This window comes from Phyllobates terribilis, unplaced genomic scaffold (assembly GCF_046119375.1).
Source record: "Phyllobates terribilis strain yellow unplaced genomic scaffold, ASM4611937v1 Scaffold_24__1_contigs__length_18792416, whole genome shotgun sequence".
Lineage (NCBI taxonomy): Eukaryota > Metazoa > Chordata > Amphibia > Anura > Dendrobatidae > Phyllobates > Phyllobates terribilis.
The window spans coordinates 3652987-3679509 of record NW_027362784.1 but is presented as its reverse complement, the minus strand read 5'-3'; the positions used below and the strand labels follow the sequence as shown (position 1 = coordinate 3679509).

General features: G+C 45.1%; 1 protein-coding gene across 1 annotated transcript in view; it reads right to left on the bottom strand.

The window, feature by feature from the left end:
- The window catches only part of PGBD5 (piggyBac transposable element derived 5), a 671274-nt gene that overhangs the window by 454353 nt on the left and 190398 nt on the right, over window positions 1-26523 (bottom strand). Inside the window, exon 3 of the mRNA XM_073660236.1 lies at window positions 8670-8804. Within this exon, the coding sequence (XP_073516337.1) occupies window positions 8670-8804 (135 nt within the window). The remainder of the gene's footprint in view (window positions 1-8669; window positions 8805-26523) is intronic.

Here is a 26523-nt window from a genome sequence, read left to right as displayed (position 1 = left end):
TGGCTGTGACCCGGTCCGTGCCCAGGGTGTCAAGCTCAGAGTATGTGGCAGTCCTACAGATGTTACAAAGTTCGTTATGTCGACTACGCCACCCGTTGGATTGCGGTCACTACGGCCGCCGCTGCAGCAGGGTCCGCTGAGGCTGATGGTGTTGGTGCAGCTTTAGATAGTATAACCCCCAACGGGAGGGGTATGGCCTCAGGGGGGTCAGGTGCAGAGGATGGGGGTTGTGGTGGTGCAGCGTAGATGATAAGTAAAGACAGAGTCGGGTTGTGCAGTTCAGGGTGTTTACTTACTGCAGATATTCCGGTCACTCCGGCCTTCAGTGACCACCCGAGCCGTGCTGCGTCCACCAGGTCCTGGATTCAGCCAACCCCCAAGCAAGTCCGGAGCGTGTCCCTGAGCCCTCCTTCTTGTCCTTTCTTCTGGCCGTCCCCACCAGGGATCCACCTAGGTCCAGCTCCCTCAGGCCTTCTGTTGGGAGACCCTTGGCCTTGGGTTCCCTGACCCTACACGTGGTTTGCCTTCAGGGTGGATGTGGTGGGTGGCCGTGGCAGATCCTGCCCACGGCCTCCGGTCTCTGGCTGAGGTATGCTTTAGCCCCCACCAGTTTGGGATCCGGTACCCTATTGCCAACTCTTCACCCTGGGGTTGTACTTGGGTTCTCAGAGTTCCTTTCTGTCTCCCCCTCTGGGTCTTTCTAACTCCTCTCTCTCTCTTGGGCTGCTCTGCTCCTCTGCTCTCTTCAGGTTACACTCTGGCAGACTGACTGACTGACTGACCCTGATCTTAGATGGTGCCCACCTTAAATACTCCCTCTATGTGTGAGCTCAGGTGACCAGCACCCAATGAGCTCCTATCTTTACCCAGGCTGCTCCCCCTATCTGCCCCTACACTACTGGGATGTACCACCCCCCTCCCACTCCAGCCAGGAACAGACTCGGTCGTACCTGCACATTTCTAAGTGGGAGTACCGTTGGTCTGTTCCTCGGAAATGGGATGTGTGTAGTGCATGCAGCTTTCTGAGCTCAGTTCCACACTCCATCCTTACCCGGGAGTGGAATATCACACCTCTGGGTTGAGGTGCAATACCCCTGTAGCAGCCGAATCCTCAGGGTGCTACATATGCATGCGTCACACAGCACATGGCCAGATAAGGTTGTAAAATGTTAAAATGACATTTCCCGGTGAATGTATTTGTCACGGTTGAAAGCAATACAAAAGTGCAAAAACGCATAATAAAATGCTACTTGTGAACATAGCCCAAGGTGTGGAGGAGTATTTTTTGGGGGGGTTATTTATTTTACCTTATACACAAGTCTTTACCCTGGAAAGGAACTTCCTTAACATATTTCACAGGAAAGCAGTTTCAGTTTCGTTTTTGAACGTTTTATTGTGAGCCCTTAAAAGTGGCTTAATACCTCTGACCAAGTTGTTGACAGCAGTGACCTGGGGGTCAGAAATGCTTCCTGGGGCGATCCCCATGCTGTCGCCATGTCATTTGAGCACGGTCACTATCGTTTTGGGCACTTGTTAGGCTTTTAAAAGACTGACGGGGGTGCCGCCGCAAAAATGCTCAGGTCTCCCGTAGACTAACATTGGGCTCGATGCTCGGGTCAAGCACCAGAGTTTCACGGCGTGCTCAGCCCGAGCTTCGAGCACCCAAGCATTTTAGATCTCGCTCAACACTACTAAGGATCTGTTCAAATATAGCAGATTTTTTGTGGAGAATTTCCATAGAAAATCAGAGCAAATTGGCAAGAATCTGCAAGAAAATCCACAACAGCAAATTTGCACTGCGTGATTTTGGTGCAGATCTATCTGGTAAGTCACTGTGGAAAATAGCAGCGTGTAAAATAAAAATAAATGCTTGCTGGGAGTTGTAGCCTTTCACCGCATACTGCAGTGCTACTATGACATATTGATAGCTTAGGTACAAGACAAGTGTAGCGCCGGCGTCCCTGCCCTCTGCTAGGCAGGGACGCTGTTCCCCTCACCCCTCTGCTCCGAGCCCGGCGTCCTCCTCCCGCTCTGCTGGCAGCGCGCGCTCCTTCCCGGCCACTGTGCTTAGGGCGCGCGCGCGCGCGCTCCCTCCCTCTTAAAGGGGCCGCGCTCGCCGTCCTAAGGAGTCCCCAGCCAATGGCCGGAGGACTTCACCATATATAAGGCACCTCCTCCAAAATGGAGGTGCCCGAGCAATGTTGTTGCACTGTTCACTACTCTGCTTCAGCCCTCAGGTCCCGTTGCCAGTTACCTGCCAGATTCCTGCCAGTTTGCTGTCTGATTCCTGCCTGATATTCCGCTTACCTGCCTGCTAGCCTGAGGTCCGACGGTCTGCCTACCAACTCCTGTCAGTCTGTCTAAGGACCAGCTTGCCCGCTCACCTGGGAGCGCTCTTCTGCTACCTGCCTGCTAGCCTGAGGTCCGACGGTCTGCCCTCCAACTCCTGTCAGTCTGTCTATGGACCAGCTTGCCCGCTCACCTGGGAGCGCACATCTGCTACCTGCCTGCTAGTCTACCTGGAGGCTCCGCCGTCACGTGCTGTGACCACCCGCTTATCCAGAGACTCTCGCCTGCTCACCTGGGAGCTCACGTCTACCATCTGCCTGCTAGCCTACCTGGAGGCTCAGCCGTCACAGGTCGTACCAACCCTTCATCCAGAGACTGCCCCAGTCACTTGCCGTGACCTCCTGCTCGTTCATCCAGAGACTGCCCCGGTCACTTGCCGTGACCTCCTGCCCGTTCATCCAGAGACTGCCCCGGTCACTTGCCGTGACCTCCTGCCCGTTCATCCAGAGACTGCCCCGGTCACTTGCCGTGACCTCCTGTCCGTTCACCCAGAGACTGTCCCGGTCACCTGCTGTGACTGCCTGCCCGCCTTCCCTGGTCGCCACCCGCTCCCTTACAAGGACCGCCCCCTTGTATAGTAGCTCAGAGGTTCTGCCTCCCAGACCCGTTACAACAAGAGCCTGCACTGTCACAAGCTGGCGCTTTTCCCTCAGATACCACAGTCAGTCTTGGTATAACAAAGATACGATGTGAATGAACGTGCATCAAAAAATTGTTATGGATTCACAATTTTTTTCCCATCCTTCTATTTCTCTCTAAAAAATGTAACAAGAGTAAATCTTTACATTACATGTTCCACAACAGTGAATCTAACATACTATTGTGGTACCCCAGGAGTCCGGTTGCCACAGTGGCAATGCCTCCCTCGCAAGAGGTGATGCCATGCCTAGAAGCAAGCAGGGGTCCCCTAATCAGGTTTTACTAAGCATGCAACACTTTCCTGGTTCCAGACAAGCAAAGGGAGCTTCTCCCCTTGGCAACTGGGATCTGGAGGGGGGGTTAGTTAGTCTTAGTGTGAGGAGTTGAAGTGAGGACGTCGAGGAGAGAGGAGCTGGGGACTGGAGCTGCGCAGCAGCTCACCCCAGAAGGAGCCAACACAGAAGAACCAGACACCGGAGTCTGAGGCTGTGGGGGGCACTGAAGGCCCAGCAGCAGAAACCGGAGGGTAGGAGACTGCAGGTCTCCTGACCCCATCAGACGCCCGGAGGCTCAGCAGCACAGAGGGCCCAGCACCGCCACGTGGGAGCGACGCACCAGCAAGGCCCGAGCTGCCTGCCATACGGGTGAGCACAGAAAAATTACACACAGGGACGAGGGCCACCGCACAGCTACAAACAGCAGGGCCAAAGAGTTTAGTGGAAAGGGAAGGCCTCCAACTTCACCTGGCAAGGAGGATTCTTTACTTGCTTCCAGGCTGCCCGGACTTCCACTTCTAGCCAGTACCCTAGTCCCGGCTTGTCTAATCACCACCAGTAAAGATAAGAGGAAACCGCCATTAAGTTGTGGACTGATTATTGCTGCGCCATCAATCCCTGCACTACAACACCCAGCATAACCTATAACATCAACACTGCCCTGGAGCTAAGCTCTACATGTGGAGAAGCACAACATCCCTGCTGCAGTAACATCAGCTCCATAGGACCTGCTACGCAGCGGCAGCTCCCTTAGCCGCATACCACAGGTGGCGTCACGAGCTTTATACAATCACTATAAATCCCCTATCAATAACCCCTTTTTATTAACCGCCCTGGGTCACGGACCGGGTCACCGCCACTGTGACATCACCCCTAGCAACGACCGGCACCGAGTACCCCACGGCCCAGGGGGCGCGTCACTATGACATCAAAGTGATGGTGCAGATTTTGCCATTATGTTCACAGCATCAACAGCAGGAGTATGATCGTAATAAACTGTCAAGATCGGAGAGGATTCTGATCTAGGCAGACCCTCTTGTAGACGTGGTTACAAGCCTCAGCAACATTAACAGGACTGGCGTCACTATACAGATAGCATGAGACCAAATAAAAGGCTCTGTCCCTTGAAAAATTATTTTTAACATTATTTACTCCACAAAAAAGGGTGTAAATACAACAGAAGTATCAGCCAGTCAATGACTGTAGTTAATTTCTTGTGGTGGTGCATGTAAGCTGAAAAATGTGCCAAATTCATTAGGAGGCCCACGCACATGTGGTTTTCCAAATTTATTGTGTGTTGTATCTCACGTAAATGTCCATCAGCCTGGTGTATGAACTGATAACATTTCTACATAGAGTAGCAGCAGATGAACCCTCTGGAATCAATTGCACCTGTGGGCCCTAGGCACTCCAGTCCGACCCTGCCCGTAAATATCGGATCAATACAGAACCCAATGTTCATATCTGGGCAATAGCTACAAAAAGTCTAGAACACGCTCAGAAAATTTTTGAACCAAAGATGCTCCTTCCTTGGAAAAAAGGAAGCCCCTGCACTCCTCCACCTCTGCGTAACCAAATCTCAAGCTGTCTTTTTCTCCAGAACAGTCCCACCAAATACTCAAGATGGTACAAGATTACACAGTCTAACCTTTCCACTCCGCCCGCCTGGGATAGAACAGTTGTGACTTTGGAGACTTCCAGAGCCGACTACCTCAACCAGTGGCCCCCCCCGCTGCTTCTGGCGGGACCCCACAGAGAGGAGTTAGCGGCAAGCTTAGGAAGCTAGCAGTTCATCGAGGTACAAGACCAGGAGACTAGAGGGTCCAAATCTGGCCTCTCCGAGAGTTTCCATGGGGTCAGGCGACTGGTGGCTCCCTCATGGCAACTCCAAATATCTCCATGAATTCTAGGCGACCGGTGGGTCACTCCTAGCAACCCCAAACAACATATTCATGGGGCCAGGTGACTTCTTCGTCCTCTCCTGGACTCCCCAAAAATGTACCCATGTCTATCTGATGGTTAATGGAGCAGATCCAAATCTTTCCAGTCAGGGCCGGTATCCTTAGGCTAGAATAATATAGAATTGAAATCTGTGTCTCTTTAGATGCCATGCAATCTGTCTACATTCCTGAAGGATGTCTCTCATTCTCCTTGTAAAAGTCTTTCTGAATCTCTGTCCCAAGACTGTCTGCTACAGAAGAACATCTCCTTTCTGCTTCTCTGGGCTCAGCCACCTATATGACTAGAACTGCTCTCACCCTCCCCCATCCAAAGCTAAGTGTGCATTAGTAGAGGTATCTTTCTCAGGTCGACCACATCACCTGGGTCTACATGTGAGACTCGCTGTGGTAAAGGCTCCCCCGGACCTTCATTCAACACTTACACAATAGGCCTAGACGATTTTTGAACAATGGTTAGAGGCTGCTTAGATAGTAATGAGATTAGTGGAATGCTGGACACTTTACAAGTTAAATTAGTGTACATAAACTGACGAGCAAGCCAAACATTAATAAAACACAGCCAGAAATCTCCAATAAAACACAATAATGTATTTCTCTTGGATTACCAAATCTAATCGTCTGGCTAATTAAGATTTTACGCTGAATCATCACAATGAACTTTAGGGTAGAAAGTCAGTGCAATAAAGAAACTAAACAGTGCTAAAAAATCATGCAGAAGCTTATTTGTGTGTTTCAAACTTAAAGGGGTATTCTCATCTTCAAGATACTATCCCAATATGTAGTAGGTGTAATAATAATATTATTAGAAAATACAGTTGTGCTCAAGAGTTTACAGACCCTGGCAGAATTTTTGCTTTCTTGGCAAAAGAATTGTCAACGGATCTACGGGAAGAGGTAGTTGAACTGTATAACACAGGAAAGGGATGCAAAAAGATAGCCAAGGAATTGATAATGCCAGTCAGCAGCATTCAAACTGTGATTAACAAATGGAAAATCAGGGGATCTGTAAAAACCAAACCACGGTCAGGTAGACCAACAAAAATTTCGGCCACAACTGCCAGGAAAATTGTTCAGGATGCAAAGAAAAACCCACATATAAAATCAGCTGAAACTCAGGACTCTCTGAAAACTAGCAGTGTTGCTGTTTCAAGATGCACAATAAGGAGGCACTTGAAGAAAAATGGGCTGCATGGTCGAGTCGTGAGAAGAAAGCTATTACTATGCAAATGCACAAAGTATCTCACTTACAATACGCCAAACAGCACAGAGACAAGCCTCAAAACTTCTGGAACAAGGTAATTTGGAGTGATGAGACAAAACGTTACATTTGGAGTGAGGTCAACAAGGCTTATAATGTAAAGAACACCATTCCTACTGTAAAGCACGGAGGTGGATCGCTGATATTTTGGGGATGTGTGAGCTACAAAAGCAAAGGAAACTTGGTAAAAGTTGAAGGAAATATGAATGCAACCCGTTATCAGCAAATACTGGAGGCAAATTTGCACTCATCAGCCCGGAACTGCGTATGGGACGTACTTGGACGTTCCAACATGACAACGATAAAAAACACAAGGCCAAGTTGACCTGTTATTGACTACAGCCGATCAAAGTGATGGTTCTGGAATGGCCATCTCAGTCTCTTGGTTGTCATTAAGATTTAAAAAGCGAAAATACAGTAGTTTGACAATAAATGGCTTCACCCAACCAATAACCATGAGTGGAGAAAAAGTTTTTTTGTTATCATTCATATTCTCTGAAACAAGGCCAAGAAAGCAAAAATTCTGCCGGGGTAGGTAAACTTTTGAGCACAACTGTACCTCCAATTACAAATGTAGTATAATTTTCGCTATTTCACTTACCCCATGTGCAGGCATTGCAGGACCTTAGATATCCATGGTTATGACCACTAGGAACTAGCTAACTGTCACTACATCAGTGGTCATAACGGTGACAACACAGCTTCTAATCTTAATTAGCCAGACGTCTAGATTTGTTAGGCCAGGAGAAATAAACTATTATCTTAGCGTTGACTTTTGAATTTAAGTGTTTTTCTTTGGTGGGTCAAGAAGGACAGACTAGTATTTGTATAAGCCTGATTGTTGACATTTGAGTTGATATTTACTGCAGCTTATTGTATCGAGGACAGGGACTCAGGGTTGGGGAACTATGATGTTTGTTATGCTAATTACATATTCTACTAGGCCAGCTAGTTTGTTCATTTACAGAGAAGGGGAATACAACTATGCAAATTTTTTAAATGCTCAAACAATGAGACATGAGCCCTGAACCTTCCCCCCCTGACCTGTGAATGATGACCTGAGACACAGAAAAATATAAAAAGGGATTTCTATCGTGCTGCAAGGAGGCTCAGAGAGACTCTTCAGGACAGCAGCTTGGTAACATGGCTCCATCGGGAGGGACACAGATTTGGATTCTACAGGAATTCTACCTGGTTGATCCTGCCAGTAGCATATGCTTGTCTCAAAGATTAAGCCATGCACGTGTAAGTACACACGGACAGTACAGTGAAACTGCGAATGGCTCATTAAATCAGTTAGTTAGGGAAAAAAACAAAACTCATTTAAATTATTTTGTGAAGTGGCATGTGTTCCCTTAGGGAACACTGCCATGGCTGGAAGGATACAGATCTGCTCCATTGACCATCACGGACTATGGAAATATTTGGGGAAACCGTCACCTGATCCCATGGATATGTTTTGAAACGCCAGGTTGGGACCATCCGGTTGCCTAGTACCATGGAAACGTTTGGGGAAAGCCAGGATTGTGACCATCCGGTCAACTGGGCCAATGGATATGTTTGGGTTAGCCAGGTTAGGACCATCCAGTCACCTGAAACTCATGGATACACTAGGAAAAATCCAGGTTGAGACCATCCAGTCACTTGGATCCATGGGTATGTTTGGAGAAATCCAGGGTGGGATCTTCGGGTCTCCTGGCCACGTACCTCAATGGATTGTCAGTTTCCTAAGCTTGCCGCTACCTCCTCTTTGTGGGTGCCCGCCAAAAGAGGAGGGCCACTGGTTGAGGCAATTGGCCCTGGAAGTCCCAAAGTCGCAGCTGCTCTATTCCCGGCGGGCCAGCAAAAGGGTGAGACTGTGTAATTTTGCACAATCTTGGGCATTTGCTGGGACTGTTCTACATGTTATTGTCTGTTTGGTGGTTCAATCAAGCATTGCCACACTGTTTAAACCTCACACCGTATTATCTGAGTAGTATTATGCCAATGGAAGACCCTGTGTCTTCATAGTAAACATGGATGCCTAAGGTCCTGCAAAGCCTTCACATGAGGGAAGAGACCTAGCTTAACAGAAAAACCATACTACATTTCTAATTGGAGATATTTGCTAATATTATTATTATTACACCTACTATACATTGGAGATGGGAATATCCCTTTAATGCAAATTATTGAGTCCACACTTACTTGAGAAATAAATCCTGTTAAGGAGCACTGTCTGACCCATATACTGAATTTTCTTTTCTTCTTTTTCCTTATTTCTCGCCCTGTACAAGAAGTAATAAAGGCTGGATCTTCATCAATTAAAGGTTCATGAAGCACCTATGAAAACACAGGAAGGATATGTTAATTCAATCACATGGGACACTTTTTTTTATTAAGTATCCTTATTAGATTCTGTGCAATACATATTATACACACAGACATACACACATATAACATGAAGGCTAATGTTAGCAGGGGTACAATAAATGTCAAGGGTACAATAAATCAGAAAACATTTAGAGAACTATAGCAAGAGGTTAGTGATGTAGTGATGAGGAAATATAAATAATAAAGATGACAGATAAAAATTACTTATATAAAAAAAAAATCAAAACAGCAAAGACTGAAAGACTGAGCAGAAAGGGTCACTGGCAGAGTAAAAATAATCCAAATGTAAACTTTTTCTACATAAACAATAAGAGATAGTGTTCGCTCTTTCAAAATTAACATGGCTGAAAGAGGATGAGGAAATAGCAATCTATTAAATAACTTTCTTTTCTACAGTATATTTACAGGAAAATCCAATGACAGATGAAAGAATGAGTGATACAATTACACTGTTCTACAGCAAAATTGGTTCAGAGACGAAAACAGTTGAACTTAACTAATTTTGCCGTGCTGAAAACGAATATGATGCTTACATTTGCTGATTGGATCTAATTTTCAAGATCCAGAGAAAATAAATAGTGAAACAAGGATAAACACAAAATATTGGTTTTACTTATATACAGAAGAACTCATATAGTGTAATAGTTTGTAAAATATATATATATATATATATATATATATAATTTCCCTCATCAGAAATCCGGACCTGTATAACTAGAGGACAGTCGGTTAAGCAAGAAGGAAAGAAAAGAGTAGTCCGACCATAAAGTCCCAACACGTAATATACGGTGAAAAGCAAGGTAAGTATATTTAAGTATAGAGAGTATAACTGAATTGTCATTTTAGAGAATTGTTAAGTTTGTGAATCTCTGCGCTGCTCCACTGCAGGGGCCGCCTCTTGCACCCATCTAATTACACCCATACTCTGGGAAACTCCTGGTTACCGCATTAGGCATAACCATAGGTTAGGCAAATTATAGTGTATCTGATAGAACATACTGGGCCTATCGGTTGTGCAGCGCAGGGCTCATAGCTGATATGGGCTCAGTGTTTGTGATATTTATCTGAGTTTCATTCTTACGTTTCCGGGGTAACACGGTTTTTGTTGTTAGTAAAAATTAGTTTCTTAACAAATTGCCTGGTCGTGTTCTTTGTCCTTGGCCCACTGTGTTCTGAGAGAGACCACCCAGGTACATGGTCTACACTCTCACGACACAGACTTTCTGTCAGCAACCTCAATTGAGCCACACCTAATAAACACAAAGTGAACTGAACATTCTTGTTAGAGATTTGTATCTGTCCAAGAGTAAGGCTGAGCTCTTAAAGAGGATCTATCACCTCCACACATATTACAATATATTACAATTACCTTAGATATAAATAAACATGAAATAAACTACATTTGGAAGAATTGCTTGAGATTTGAACTAAGATTATCACAGTTTATGGGAGCTGCCATCTTGGGATTGGCAGCTCAGCATGCTGTGTTCTGAGACACGCCCCAGAGGCTGGTTGGTAGGCTGCGCCTCTCGTCAGCATCAGTGTAGTGACCCAAAGAGCTCATTTATCAGACGGTCCAGTTATAGAAAGAGGGAAATTTATATAAAGGGGCCTTCTGTCTATATATACAGTACAGACCAAAAGTTTGGACACACCTCATTTAAAGAAATTTCTGTATTTTCATGACTATGAAAATTGTACATTCACACTGAAGGCATCAAAACTATGAATTAACACATGTGGAATTATATACTTAACAAAAAAGTGTGAAACAACTGAAAATATGTCTTATATTCGAGGTTCTCCAAAGTAGCCACCTTTTGCTTTGTTGACTGCTTTGCACACTCTTGGCATTCTCTTGATGAGCTTCAAGAGGTAGTCACCGGAAATGGTCTTCCAACAATCTTGAAGGAGTTCCCAGAGATGCTTAGCACTTGGTTGTCCTTTTGCCTTCACTCTGTGGTCCAGCTCACACCAAACCATCTCAATTGGGTTCAGATCTGGTGACTGTGGAGGCCAGGTCATCTGGCGTAGCACCCCATCACTCTCCTTCTTGGTCAAATAGCCCTTACACAGCCTGGAGGTGTGTTTGGGGCCATTGTCCTGTTGAAAAATAAATGATGGTCCAACTAAAACGCAAACCGGATGGAATAGCATGCCGCTGCAAGATGCTGTGGTAGCCATGCTGGCTCAGTATGCCTTCAATTTTGAATAAATCCCCAACAGTGTCACCAGAAAAGCACCCCCACACCACCACACCTCCTCCTCCATGCTTCACGGTGGGAACAGGCATGTAGAGTCCATCCGTTCACCTTTTCTGCATCGCACAAAGACATGGTGGTTGGAACCAAAGATCTTGTTATGATCTGCAACAAGTACTAAGGAAAGATAGGAGAAAGCTGTCCCTACAGTAAGACTAAGCTGAATCCATACGATGTAGCGGGCTGCCTGTTCCTTGTGAACAGACCCGGCTTAGTTCTCGGCTAGTCTGAACGAAGACCTATAGAATTAAGGGAGGGGTTCCTAAAAGAACTAAGGACTGGGGCAAAAATGGGACACCTCCTAAACAGAAGTTGTTGCAGAACACAAAAAGACAAACAGACAAAAATGAGCTAAAGGTCCCAGAGGACCAAGCGAACTTGACAGAAAAAGGCACCGAAGCACCAGGCTAGAGAAACAGTCAAACACTGAAGTCCAGCACAGCCAGAAGGGCGGAGCAGGAATATAAAGGCAGATGGTCACGTGACCGCAAAATACAAGATAGAAAAAACAAACAGAAGGGTTCTAACAGTACACAGTCTTTTATGAGGATCCTTCAGATCGTCCAGGCCCAGGCCTATCCGGAAACCTCCTGTGGAAGGCTTTAACAAGCCTAGGAGCAGAGACATCATCAGTCCTTACCCAAGCGTTGTCTTTGGGACCGAAACACTTCCAGGAGACAAGATACTGTAATTTCCCTCTATGCCATCTAGAATTCAAAATACGAGAAATTTCATATTCGCCGTCTTCCACCACAGGAGGAACTGTGACAGTGGCATCCCTATTCGATACGTCAGCCTTTTTCAACAAGGAAACATGAAACACAGGATTAATCTTCCAGGAAGTAGGGACATCCAACCTGACAGCAGGCAGGTTAACAACCTGAAGCACTTTAAATGGACCCACAAACTTAGGACCCAGTTTTTTAGAGGGAATCCTCAACCGCAGGTTCTTCGAGGACAACCAAACCATGTCACCCACAGTAAACAAAACCTCTTTACGTTTCCTGTCAAAATACTTCTTGGACTTCTTGTTAGCCTCCTGCAGGTTACAACGTACATTAGTCCAAACTCTCTCCAAATCACCGGAAAAATTCTCCTCCTCCAGCACCGCCAATCCCAATTTGTAGATCGAACCAAAAGACGGATGTCTCCCAGTACAACAAAAAAAAGGAGAACACCCAGCAGAGGAGGATGTATGATTGTTAAGAGCAAATTCTGCGAGAGGCAGAAACTCAGACCACACCTCTTGATTGTCCGCCACAAAACAATGCAAGAACTATTCTACATCCTGGTTCTTTCTTTCAGTCTGTCCATTAGACTCAGGATGATAACCAGATGAAAATGACAAATGGACTCCCAACCTGTCACATAAAGCATGCCAAAAGCGAGCCACAAACTGAGGTCTTCTATCAGAAACAATATCCGTGGGAACGCCATGGAGCTTGACAATCTCCTTAACAAAAGCCTTAGCGAGTGTCTTGGCACAGGGCAACTTAATGAATGTAACCAAATGACACATCTTACTAAAACGTTCCACGACCACCCAGATGACAGTAAAACCCTCAGACACCGGAAGAACAGTAATTAAATCCATAGTGAGATGCGTCCAAGGCACACTAGGAACCTCCAGAGGGCAAAGCAACCCCGCAGCAGGAGTATGTGAAGCCTTTGACCTAGCACACACAGTACACTGACACACCCACTTGATGACTTCATTCTGCCATCCAGGCCACCAAAAACTGCGACTGATAAGTCTCTTAGTCTCCGAAATTCCTGGATGACCTGCCAACGGAGACTCATGACACTGCACAAACAAATCTCTCCTAAAGGCTCTAGGCACGAACAACCTCCCATGGGGAGCGTTAAATGGAGCATCATCTTGAGCTTTCAGAATCCCATTCTCCAAAACGGAGTCCAAAGCCGCCACCACAACTCCTTTCTGTTAAATGCTCTCCTCCTCCTCGGCAAAGATTGCAGGAGAGAAGCTGCGAGATAAAGCATCGGCTTTAACATTCTTAGTACCAGGGATATAGGTAACAGAAAAATGAAACCGAGAAAAAAAAAGTACCCACCTAGCTTGACAGGCATTCAAGCGCTTGGCAGCATCCAGATAGATCAAATTCTTATGATCTGTGAAAACCTGAATAGGAAATCTAGCACCTTCCAAACAATGACACCAATGTTCAAACGCAAGTTTAATAGCCAGCAACTCCCGATTTCCAACATCATAATTCAGTTCGGTTTCCGAAATTTTTTTCGAAAAGAAGGCACAAGGATGTACTCCACCCTTGTTCTCCTGAGACAAAACTGCTCCGACCCCCACCTATGAAGCATCGACCTCAACCAAAAAAGGCTTGGTCTCATCAGGCTGCATAAGGATAGGGGCAGAGCTAAACCTCTCTTTGACATGCTCAAACGCTTCAATGGCCTCAGTAGTCCACTGGGCAGTATTCGCACCTTTCCTGGTGAGATCGGTTAGAGGTTTAACAACTACAGAAAAATTCTTAATGAATTTCCTGTAATAATTGGCAAAACCCAAAAATCTCTGTATAGATTTCAAACCAATAGGCCTAGGCCATTCCTGCACAGCCTGAACCTTCACAGGGTCCATCTCAAAGCCCTCGCTGGAGACCATGTAGCTCAAAAAACTAATTTTCTGCACAGAGAACTCACATTTCTCCAGCTTAGCAAAGAGTGAATTATCACTCAATAACTGCAAAACTTCACATACACTCTGCCAATGGGACTCTAGATCTGGTGAATAAATCAAAAGGTCATCCAAATACACAACCACATTCTTACCAATCAAAGGTCTCAGGATGTCATTAATAAGGTTCTGAAAAAATGCAGGTGCATTGGTAAGACCAAAAGGCATCACCAGATTCTCAAAATGACCTACCGGACTGTTAAAAGCAGTTTTCCATTCATCACCCTCCTTCACTCGTAACAAATTGTATGCCCCCCAGAGATCAATCTTGGAGAACCACTTGGCTCCCACTAACTGGTTAAACAAGTCAGGAATTAACGGTAATGGGTAGGAATTGCGTACGGTAAATCTTATTAATTTCACGAAAATCCAGACATGGACGTAAACAGCCGTCCTTTTTTTTAACAAAGAAGAATCCAAATGCCACAGGCGACTTAGAAGGTCTAATGTGACCAGCAGCCAGGCTAGTCTCTATGTACTCCTCCAAGGCCTTTCTTTCAGGGATAGTCAGATTAAACAAGCGACTTTTGGGAAGAGTAGCACCCGAAACAAACTCAATGGCGCAATCATAATCCCTATGAGGAGGTAAAACTTGCGACTCCTCTGAAAAAACTCTCCAAAATTCTTGAATAGGTACAGGTAATTCCCCTTTTTCCACAGCCGCAATGCGACCATTACAACATTTATCATAGCACTTCAGACTCCAAGACTTAATCGCATTAGTAGACGAGTCCAATAAAGCAGGGTTCCCCAACTCCAGTCCTCAAGGCCCACCAACAGGTCATGTTTTCAGGATTTCCTTAGTATTACACAGGTGATAATTCCATCACCTGCACAGGCAATAATTCCATCACCTGTGCAATACTAAGGAAATCCTGAAAACATGACCTGTTGGTGGGCCTTGAGGACTGGAGTTGGGGAACCCTGCAATAAAGGATTGTGCAGTTTTAACCAAGGCAATCCTAGAACAACTGGAGAGGGCAAATTATCCAAAACAACCAAGTCCAATATTTCTTGGTGAACTCCATTGATAGCGAGGGGAAATGCAGCAGTCTTGTGAGTAATACATTTCAAAGGAATGTTATCAATTGCAACCACAGAAATAGGTGATGACAAAGGTTTGGATTTCAATTTAAGGTTTTCCAAAAACCCTTTATCAATCACATTAAGTGTTGAACCACAATCCACAAATACCTGAAATTCAATCAAATATCCCTGCAGAGTAGTACTTCCAAAAAGAAATACTCCTGCAGAGCGTAAACAAACTATAGGGGCGTAACTGAACTTTTTTTTTTTCTTTACTTAAACGACACTCACAATAGTTAATCAAATGGTCAGCTTTACCACAATAAAGACACAATCCCTCGGCAAACCTCCGGTCTCTTTCCTGAGAGCGGAATGACATCTCCCCAACCTCCATCGGTTCCTCGCCGTCAGAGCAGATTTTCTGGGGACTAGGAACTGACATTACAGGAGTCTTTACCTCATTGAGCCTGCACCTCAGTCTCCTGTCTATACAAACAGCTAACTGCATAGCATCCTGCAGAGTCTCAGGTGCAGGGAATGCAATTAGCAAATCCTTAACCCTTTCACTCAGACCAGCAAGTAATAAACATCTCAGCGCAGGATCATTCCACTTTACTTCTGAGGTCCATCTCCTGAAGTGTGTGCAATAATTTTCAACATCATCTGACCCCTGATTCAAACGTCTGAGTTCTAATTCAGCAGATGAGATTTGATCAGGATCGTCATATAATAGCCCCATAGCAGAGAAAAAATCTTCAACAGACCTTAAACACGGATCATTAGGCTGGAGAGAAAAGGCCCACCCCTGTGGTTCATTGTGCAAAAGGGACAGAATAAAACCAATGCGCTCTGATTCATTCCCAGAGGATCTTGGTCTGAAACCGAAAATATAACCAACAAGAATTTTTAAACAAAAAAAAATCTTGCTGTTTACCATAAAACATCAGGTAGTCCTACCTTGGGTTCGACAAAATGCGCTCCAGAACAGCTACTCACGTGTTGCTGAAGATCGGCCACCTCCAGAGACAATCCCTGCAGGCGTTGAGCCAAATCCTGGACGGAAACCATACTATCCCCGAATTTCTTTCCTTTTAGTTTTTTTTTTTCTTTGGGCTGGACTTACTGTTATGATCTGCAATAAGTACTAAGGAAAGATCGGGGAAAGCTGTCCCTACAGTAAGACTAAGCTGAATCCCTATGATGTAGCGGGCTGCCTGTTCCTTGTGAACAGACCTGCCTTAGTCCTCGGCTAGTCTGAACGAAGACCTATAGAATTAAGGGAGGGGTCCCTAAAAGAACTAAGGACTGGGACAAAAATGGGACACCTCCTAAACAGAAGTTGTTGCAGAACACAAAAAGACAAACAGACAAAAAATGTACTAAAGGTCCCAGAGGACCAAGCGAACTTGACAGAGAAAGGCACAGAAGCGCCAGGCTAGAGAAACAGTCAAACACTGAAGTCCAGCACAGCCAGAAGGGCGGAGCTGGAATATAAAGGCAGATGGTCACGTGACCGCAAAACACAAGATAGAAAAAACAAACAGGAGGGTTCTAACATCTCAAATTTGGACTCATCAGACCAAAGCAGAGATTTCCATTCGTCTAATGTCCATTCCTTGTGTTCTTTAGCCCAAACAAGTCTCTTCTGCTTGTTGCCTATCCTTAGCAGTGGTTTCCTAGCAGCTATTTTACCATGAAGGCCTGCTGCACAAAGTCTCCTCTTAACAGTTGTTGTAGAGATGTGTCTGCTGCTAGAACTCTGTGTGGCATTGACCTGGTCTCTAATCTGAGCTGCTGTTAACCTGCAATTTCTGAGGCTGATGACGCGGATAAACTTATCATCAGAAGCAGAGGTGACTCTTGGTCTTCCTTTCCTGGGGCGGTCCTCATGTGCGCCAGTTTCTTTGTAGCGCTTGATGGTTTTTGCAACTGCACTTGGGGACACTTCATTTCTTAAAGTAATGATGGCCACTTGTTTTTATTTACTTAGCTGCTTTTTTCTTGCTATAATACCAATTCTAACAGTCTATTCAGTAGGACTATCAGCTGTGTATCCACCAGACTTCTGCACAACACACCTGATGGTCTCAACCCCATTTATAAGGCAAGAAATCCCACTTATTAAACCTGACCGGGCACGCCTGTGAAGTGAAAACCATTTCCGGTGACTACCTCTTGAAGCTCATCAAGAGAATGCCAAGAGTGTGCAAAGCAGTCATCAAAGCAAAAGGTGGCTACTTTGAAGAACCTAGAATATAACACATATTTTCAGTTGTTTCACACTTTTTTGTTAAGTATATAATTCCACATGTGTTAATTCATAGTTTTGATGCCTTCAGTGTCAATGTACTATTTTCATAGTCATGAAAATACAGAAAAATCTTTAAATGAGAAGGTATGTCCAAACTTTTGGTCTGTACTATATCTACTATATGTAGAGCCAGAGAGAAGGCTACAGAGTAACCACAGCATGTATTACCCATATTTGCTTATAAAAACTCACAGTTACATATCCTGGCTAAAAATGGATCAAGCTGAATAATAGAGTTGAAGCAGCGCTCCAGTGGAAATAAGTGAAAAAGGTCAACTTTATCCAGATCAAATGGGAGAATAAAGTCTATCTTTAGCTCTTATTTTCATGGAAGTGCTGCTTCCATTCTATTTTTTTTCTCTATATTGGAAGGTTTGTGGCTGGTTTTCTACCTTTTGCCACATTTCTGGCTTCAAACAAAGATATAAAATTCTAATTTTTGGGGGAAGAATTAACAACAACTGGGATACAATCGTGAAGTGGAACGAAATTTATTGGATATTTTAAACTTTTTTAACAAATTCAAAACTGAAAAATGGGGCGTGCAAGGTAAGAAAGGTGAATATAATTGTTTATTTTTGTGTGTGTGTACAGCGTGATAGGGATGAGGGGTGTCGTACATACCAGGCAATGACAGGGGCAAGACAGGTTACATAAATTCTTTGGAATTCTGAGGGAACCGTTACTCAGGGCGACCATAGACCATGTGCTGCAGCTTCTCTTAGGCACACAGGGATATTGACCCTCAGGCACAGACTCCTAGGTTGTTTCACTTGCTGACCAGACATACTTGACAAGAGTCCTCATAAACGGTAGAACAGTAGCACTTAATAAGAAGCTGCATAGCCAGTGCAAGTTAAGTCTTATGAGCAACAGGCTCCAGTGACAAACAGTACAGTTTCCTTAGCAGCACAGCAGTTCACAGTCTTCCCAGTAGTACAGGACAGCACAGTTCTAATGCAAAGGCACATTAATGAACATAGCATTCTTTACAGCACAGTGAGATGGAGGAGGGGGGGGGGTTTGCTGAGGGAGATGATCCCTGTGATACCATTTCTTCCAGTCCTTGTCTTTATGCCTGACAATACACTGCACTGATAGTTCAGGAACTCTACCTGACCTGAGCTTAGCTTCACTCCTGACTTAAATCCTTTTCACTTGCAGGGGCGCTTCTGTGAGATAAAGAACACACATACACCCACCCACCCTTTCTCTTCCACAGTAAACAACTTCCCCAGCATCCCCCTGGGGCTCTGCTAAACACTCCCCTTCTCCTCTGTGTTAACCCCTCTAGTTGCTGGATGCTTTCAAAGCACCAGCACTACTTCTACATGTCACACACTGCAAAAGCACTACTTCTGCATGTCACACATGCATACCAGGATGAGGGATGGGGTGCCATGCATACCAGGATAGGGATGAGGGGTACCATACATACCAGGATGAGGGATGGGGAGCCATGCATACCAGGATTGGGGCATAAGGGGCCCATGCATACCAGGATGGGGATGAGGGGTACCATGCATACCAGGATAAGGCTGAGGGGGCCATACATACCAGGATTGGTGATGAAGGTGCCATGCATACCAAGATGAGGGGTACCATGCAATACAGGATAGGGATGAGGGATGGATTACCATGCATACCAGGATAGGGATGAGGGATGGAGTACCATACATACCAGAATAGGGATGAGGGATGTGGCACCATGCATACCAGGATAGGGATGAGGGATGGGGTACCATGCATACCAGGATAGGGATGAGGGATGGGGTACCATGCATACCAGGAAAGGGATGAGGGATGGGGTACCATGCATATCAGGATAGGGATGAGGGATGGGGTACCATGCATACCAGGATAGGGATGAGCGATACCATGCATACCAGGATTGAGGGATGAGGGGTCCATGCATACAAGAATAAGGCAGAGGGGGCCATACATACCAGGATTGGGGATGGGGTACCATGCATACCAGGATTGGGATAAGGTGTGCCATACATACCAGGATTGGAGATGAGGGGTGCAATGCATAGCAGGATTGGGATGAGGGGTACCATACATACCAAGATGAGGGATGGTGTACCATGCATACCAGGATAGGGATGAGGGATGGGGTACCATGCATACCAGGATAGGGATGAGGGATGGGGTACCATGCATATCACGATAGGGATGAGGGATGGGGTACCATGCATACCAGGATAGGGATGAGCGATACCATGCATACCAGGATTGAGGGATGAGGGGTCCATTCATACAAGAATAAGGCAGAGGGGGCCATACATACCAGGATTGGGGATGGGGTACCATGCATACCAGGATTGGGATAAGGTGTGCCATACATACCAGGATTGGAGATGAGGGGTGCAATGCATACCAGGATTGGGATGAGGGGTACCATACATACCAAGATGAGGGATGGTGTACCATGCATACCAGGATAGGGATGAGGGATGGGGTACCATGCATACCAGGATAGGGATGAGGGATGGGGTACCATGCATATCACGATAGGGATGAGGGATGGGGTACCATGCATATCACGATAGGGATGAGCGATACCATGCATACCAGGATTGAGGGATGAGGGGTCCATTCATACAAGAATAAGGCAGAGGGGGCCATACATACCAGGATTGGGGATGGGGTACCATGCATACCAGGATTGGGATAAGGTGTGCCATACATACCAGGATTGGAGATGAGGGGTGCAATGCATACCAGGATTGGGATGAGGGGTACCATACATACCAAGATGAGGGATGGGGTACCATGCATACCAGGATAGGGATGAGGGATGGGGTACCATGCATATCACGATAGGGATGAGGGATGGGGTACCATGCATACCAGGATAGGGATGAGCGATACCATGCATACCAGGATTGAGGGATGAGGGGTCCATTCATACAAGAATAAGGCAGAGGGGGCCATACATACCAGGAATGGGGATGGGGTACCATGCATACCAGGATTGGGATAAGGTGTGCCATGCATACCAGGATTGGGGATGAGGGAACCATGCATACCAGGATTGGGATGAGGGGTGCCATGCATGCCAGGATTGGAATGAGGGTTGCCAAGCATACCAGGATTGGGGATGAGGGGCCATGCATACCAGGATAGGGATGAGGGGTACCATACATACCAGGATAAGGGATGGTGTACCATGCATACCAGTATAGGAATGGGGTACTATGCATACCAGGATGAGGGATGGGGTGCCATGCATACCAAGATTGGGGTATGTGGGGTCCATGCACACCAGGATGGGGATGACGGGTGCCATGCATACCAGGATTGGGATGAGGGGTGCCATGCATACCAGGATTGGGGATGAGGGATGGGGTGCCATGCATACCAGGATTGGGGATGAGGGATGGGGTGCCATGCATACCAGGATTGGGATGAGGGGTGCCATGCATACCAGATTAGGGATGAGGGGGCACCATGCATACCAGGATACGGATGAAGGGCCATGCATACCAGGAAATGAATGAGGGGCCATGCATACCAGGATAGGGATGAGGGGGTATCATGCATACCAGGATAGGGATGAGGGGGTACCATGCATACCAGGATAGGGATGAGGGATGGGGTACCATACATACCAGGATAGTGATAAGGGGTACCATTCATACCAGAATGAGGGATGGGGTGCCATGCATACCAGGATGGGGATGAGGGACCCATGCATATCAGGATAAGGCTGAAAGGGACATACATACCAGGATTGGGGATGAGGGAACCATGCATACCAGGATTGGGATGAGGGGTGCCATGCATGCCAGGATTGGGATGAGGGTTGCCAAGCATACCAGGATTGGGGATGAGGGGTGCCATGCATACCAGGATTGGAGATGAGGGGTGCCATGCATACCAGGATTGGGGATGAAGGGTGCCATACATACCAGTATGAGGGATGGGGTGCCATGCATACCAGGATTGGGGGATGAGGGGTGCCATGCATACCAGGTTAGGGATGAGGGGTGCCATGCATACCAGGATAGGATGGGGGCAGCACATAACAGGATGGAGGAATAGGATTGGGTAGCACAAATACCATAATGGGGGCAGCACAAATACCAGGATGGGGACAGCACATAACAGGATGGGAGACAATATACCAATGAAAATGCTCGCCACCCGGGCATAGAACGAGTTCAATAGCTAATATATACACACACACACATGCAAAATTTACTTTGCATTTACTTAGCGTGTCAATGACTGCCTTCTGGACATCAGTCAAGTTAGCAGTCTTCCCCATGATTGTGAAGCCTGCTGAAACAGACTAAGGGACATTTTTAAACTCTTAGGAAGCCTTTGTAGGTGTTTTTTGTTAATTATTGTAATTTACTGAGGTAATGACTTTAGTGTTTTCATAGGCTGTAACTGTAAGCCATAATCATCAACATTAACAGAAATAAACACTTGAAATAGATCACTCTGTTTGTACTGACTCTGTATAATATACGAGTTTCACTTTTTGTATTGAAGAACTGAAATTAACTTTTTGATGATATTCTAATTTTGTGACAAGCACCTGTATGTGTGCCAAGAAAATAGTTTTTCTCCCACTTGGTATGCCATTTTCATAATTGTTTATAATTTTTTTGGTCAAATTCTAAATGTTATTACATCTGCATTTATTTTACATAATATAAATTTTAGTGATAGGTCCTCTAAGTTTCCAGGCTACAGCAGTGGAATCTCCTAGCTTGCGATATTGGATTTCTTTGTTCCACAACCGTGATAAAGATCTTGACCAATATTTCTTCATGATGAAATGCAACATCATCAACAGTTAAATGGAAGCTCTGAGTATAAGTCATAACCCAGAGGAATGGAGGCTCTTCATCGATTCGTCCAAAACAAGCCTCAAAGCCATCTTGCTGCATACTTGCAATGTGCTACCTTCAATTCCAGTTGGTTATGCAGTCTACATGAAAGAAACCTATGGCAATATGAAACAGCTGTTGAGGTGCTTGAATCATGACCAACATTTGTGGCCCCTCCGTGGTGACTTAAAGGTGGTTGCCTTCTTACTTGGTCTGCTGGGTGGACAGACAAAGTAATGCTGCTTTCTGTGTGAGTGGGATAGTAGTGCAAGAGAGTATTACTACAATAAAAGAGACTGGCCTCTCCGACATTCACTTCAGACAGGAAAGAGTACAAATGTCCTGCATCCAGCACTTGCTGACCCACATGAGATTTTGTTACCATCTTTGCATACCAAGTTGGGCCTAATGAAGAACTTTATAAAGGCAATGGATAAAAATGCAAAAGCATTCACATATGTCATTGATAACTTTCCAAGGTTGAGGGAAGAAAGATAAAGAGCTTTTGATAGACCTCAAATTTGTAAGCTTCTTTAACATGAGGAGTTTTTAGTTTGTTGCAGGGCAAGGAAAAGGCTGCATGAGTAGCATTCACATTAGTGGTAACTAATTTTTTGGGAAATTCAAGATCACATAACTATGAAGAATTAGTGGAAAATCTCCTCTAAACATATAAGGATCTGGGCTATAGCATGTCCTTAAAGATTCATTTCTTACATTCGCATCTAGACTTCTTTCCACCAAACTGCAGAGCAGTGAGCGACAAGCACAATAACAGTTTTACCAAGATATTGCGGCTATGGAGAAAAGATGTAAAAGGAAAATGGAATCCATCAATGCTTTCTGATTACTGTTGGACAATTGCAAGAAATGATGCAGGAGTGAGTACAAGAGCAAGCAAGAAGAGTTGTATGAATGAGGACCAAATTTTGTAGCATAATTTCTGTAACTGTTTATTCTTTGCAATAGTGTTTAGACATGTTTTATTTATTTGAATTGTTGCTAAGTTTCCTCTAAATAAATATCAGAAAATTGGCATAACAAAATATTCTACTTCTTTATATTAGCAAAAACAATGTTTCAAAGTACTGAAATTTTTATGCATTAATTATATGTAGCAGTAAAAGCAAAACTCTTTGATATCATAACAAGAGCCAACTAAAAATTTTCATTGTCAGATATGAATTTAGTAAGTCAAAATCATTAAGAAATGGCTCATTTCATAACTGAACCTGACAACTTTTGAAAATATGCAGAACAGTGTATTCCTTGGCCCATTCTTCAAGTTTCAATTTGTGCCTTGTTCATTGATGGTTGGTAGTGATGATCAAGAATGCTCGTCACTACTTGTTACTCACCGGAGCATCACAGCACTCAGGATGCTCGTTACTCGGCGAGTATTTTTTGAATGTTCGGGTGGGTGCTTGAGTCCCCGCCCCACATGTTTGGCACTTTTTAGGCAGCCAATTAACATGCAGGGATTGTCTGCCAGTCACTGTAATGCCGTAGCCATGTTGGTAGTGGCATTACAGCGATTGGCTGGCCGCATAGCGTCATAGGGTCTATATAAGACCTGGGACCCTATGCTCGTCACAGTCTACCCCTCAAACAGGCAGAGAGGGGAGAGCTGCAGCTGAGCAAAGAGAATTGGTGCTTATTTTAGACATGGATTCTACACCACTAATATTTATTTCATCTACACCAACAGTCCTTGTATGGGCTCATTCTGATGAATATTTATACTGCTGTTAGCAGTAGATAGGCAGAGTTTGTGGAGAGCTAGTATAGTACAGAATAGGGTTAATTGCATGTTCTTTCTGCTGCTGGAACTCATATCAATAGCCCTAAATATCAGAGCTAATAATATTCTTTTTGCTCTCAATCCTGATAATTTTTTATGAAAAGCAATATAATACACCATTTATACTGGTCCATTTGCTTGTTAGCAGCATATAGCCAGACTTGGTTGATTTGAATAGCATTGCTGTATAGTGCAAGCAGAGAAAATTGTCCATCATCTCAGGTGGTCAAATATTATTGCGGTAATAATCGTGAAATTTTTTGGAAGCTGTGAAATATTATACTCCATTTAAAGTGTGCCAGTTGTGAGTTCAAAATATATATCCAGACTTGGCCGCTAACCAATAGCATCACTATACTGCTATTGCAGAGAAACTTGGTCATCAGAGGTGATCAAATATTACTGCGGTAGTAATCGTGAAATTTTTTGGAAGCTGCAAAATATTCTAATCCATATAAAGTGTACCAGTTGTGCGTTCAAAACATATATCCAGACTTGGCTTGCAGAGAAAATTGTCCGTGGTCTAATATTACTGAAGTAATAATCATGACAATTTTTGGAAGCTGCGAAATATTATACTCTGTTTAAAGTGTGCCAGTTGTGCGTTCAAAATATATATCCAGACTTGGCCGCTAACCAATAGCATCACTAAACTGCTATTGCAAAGAAACTTGGTCTTCAGAGGTGATCAAATATTACTACGGTGATAATCGTGAAATTTTTTGGAAGCTGTAAAATACACAGTTCAGTCTCAGTAGTCGTGAGCCTGGACCACATAATCCTCACCCTGATCCTCCTTCCACCCACCATACCTAGTGTCCAGAGAAAAGTGATCCCACACTTGGACACAACGAAGAGCTGTTCACATTTCCATTTATAGATTCTGGCCTCTCGTCCTCTCAGCCATAGATCGCACGTAACGATGCCCAAATATTTGAGCAGGTTCACAAGAAGGTGACGGTAGGAGAGTGCAATTACTTTCGCAAAAGGTGGATGATGAGACACAATTGCCAGAAAGTAAGGAGCAGGACAAGGGTGCGTAGGTGGAAGACGAGGTGGTGGACGATGAAGTCACTGACCCAACCTGGGAAGGTAAAATGCATAGCGAGGACAGCAGCGCAGAGGGAGAGGGAGCCGTAGAACCACAACAGGCAGAAAGAAGCAGTGAGATGGCCACAGACACAGCTCTAACAAGAATATGGCTCTTTTTTAAATACTGTCCAGCTAACCAAAAAAAGGCCATTTGAAACATCTACGATGCCAGCATCAGCAGGGGCAGCACAACTACCAGCATGCTCAGGCACATGACAGCAAAGCACCTGACTAGTTGGGCCGAACGCCAGTGTCCAGAAACAGTGTCTGCATGTGACAGCACTGCCTGTTCCGCTGTTGTTCCTATAAGTTGTTCCGATGAGTTGTTCCTACCCCAGTCCTTGAAACGCAAGCACAAATACGCAGCCATCCACCCACAGGCCACAATACTAAACTGTCACATTTCCAGGCAGCTTGCACTACAAATGTTACCTTTTATGCTTGTGAAGACAGAAGCTTTCCGCAACCTTATGGCAGTGGCCGTACCTCGGTCCCCAGCCACCACTATTTCTCCCGTTGTGCTGTTCCCACCTTAAACATGCACATGTCCAAGACAATTACCCGTGCCCTTACCAATGCAGCTACTGTGAAGGTTCACCTATCCACGGACATGAGTACAAGTGCTTGTGGCCAGGGATGCAACATTTCACTGATGGCACACTGTGTGAATTTTGTGGAAGCCGGGAGACAGTCGGACCCTAGGACGGAACATGTGCTAGCAACGCTGAGGATTGCGGGCCCTGGTTCAATCAGGGTTGCCCCAACCTTATACAACAGTTCCTGCACATCCTCCTCCTCACCCTCCATTTCTGGAATGTCCACATCAGCCGCAAGCTAGTAGCAATGCAGAACTGCCTCGGTCAAGCGGCAACAGGCTGTGCTGAAGCTAATCTGTTTAGGTGACAAACCGCACACCGATGCAGAGTTGAAAGCTGTAAAAGAGGAGACAGATAGGTGGCTCTCGGCCCTGAACCTACAAACAAGCATGTTACTCAACCAAAAGAATGAGTAGTTACTAGTGTTGAGCAAGCACTAAAATGCTCGGGTGCTCAAAGGTCGGGCCGAGCTCACCGTGATACTCGGGTGCTCAACCCCAGCAACGAGCCCAATGATAGTCTATGGGAGACCCGAGCATTTTTGCGGCAGCACCCCCGGCAGTCTGTAGAAAGCCTAAAAAGTGCCCAAAACGAAAGTGACAGTGCTCAAATGACATGGGGATCGCCCCAGGAAGCATTTCTGACCCCAGGTCACTGCTGTCAACAACGTGGTCAGAGGTATTAAGCCACTTTTAAGGGCTCACAATAAAACGTTCAAAAACGAAACTGAAACTGCTTTCCTGTGAAATATGTTAAGGAACTTCCTTTCCAGGGTAAAGACTTGTGTATAAGGTAAAATAAATAACCAAAAACAAAAATACTCCTCCACACCTTGGGCTATGTTCACAAGTAGCATTTTTTATGCGTTTTTGCAGTTTTGTATTGCTTTCAACCGTGACAAATGCATTCACGAGGAAATGTCATTTTAACATTTTACAACCTTATCTGGCCATGTGCAGTGTGACACATGCATACAGTGCTGAAAAGACATGGGAACAGCATGGGGAAGACCCCTGGAAGCATCTGACAC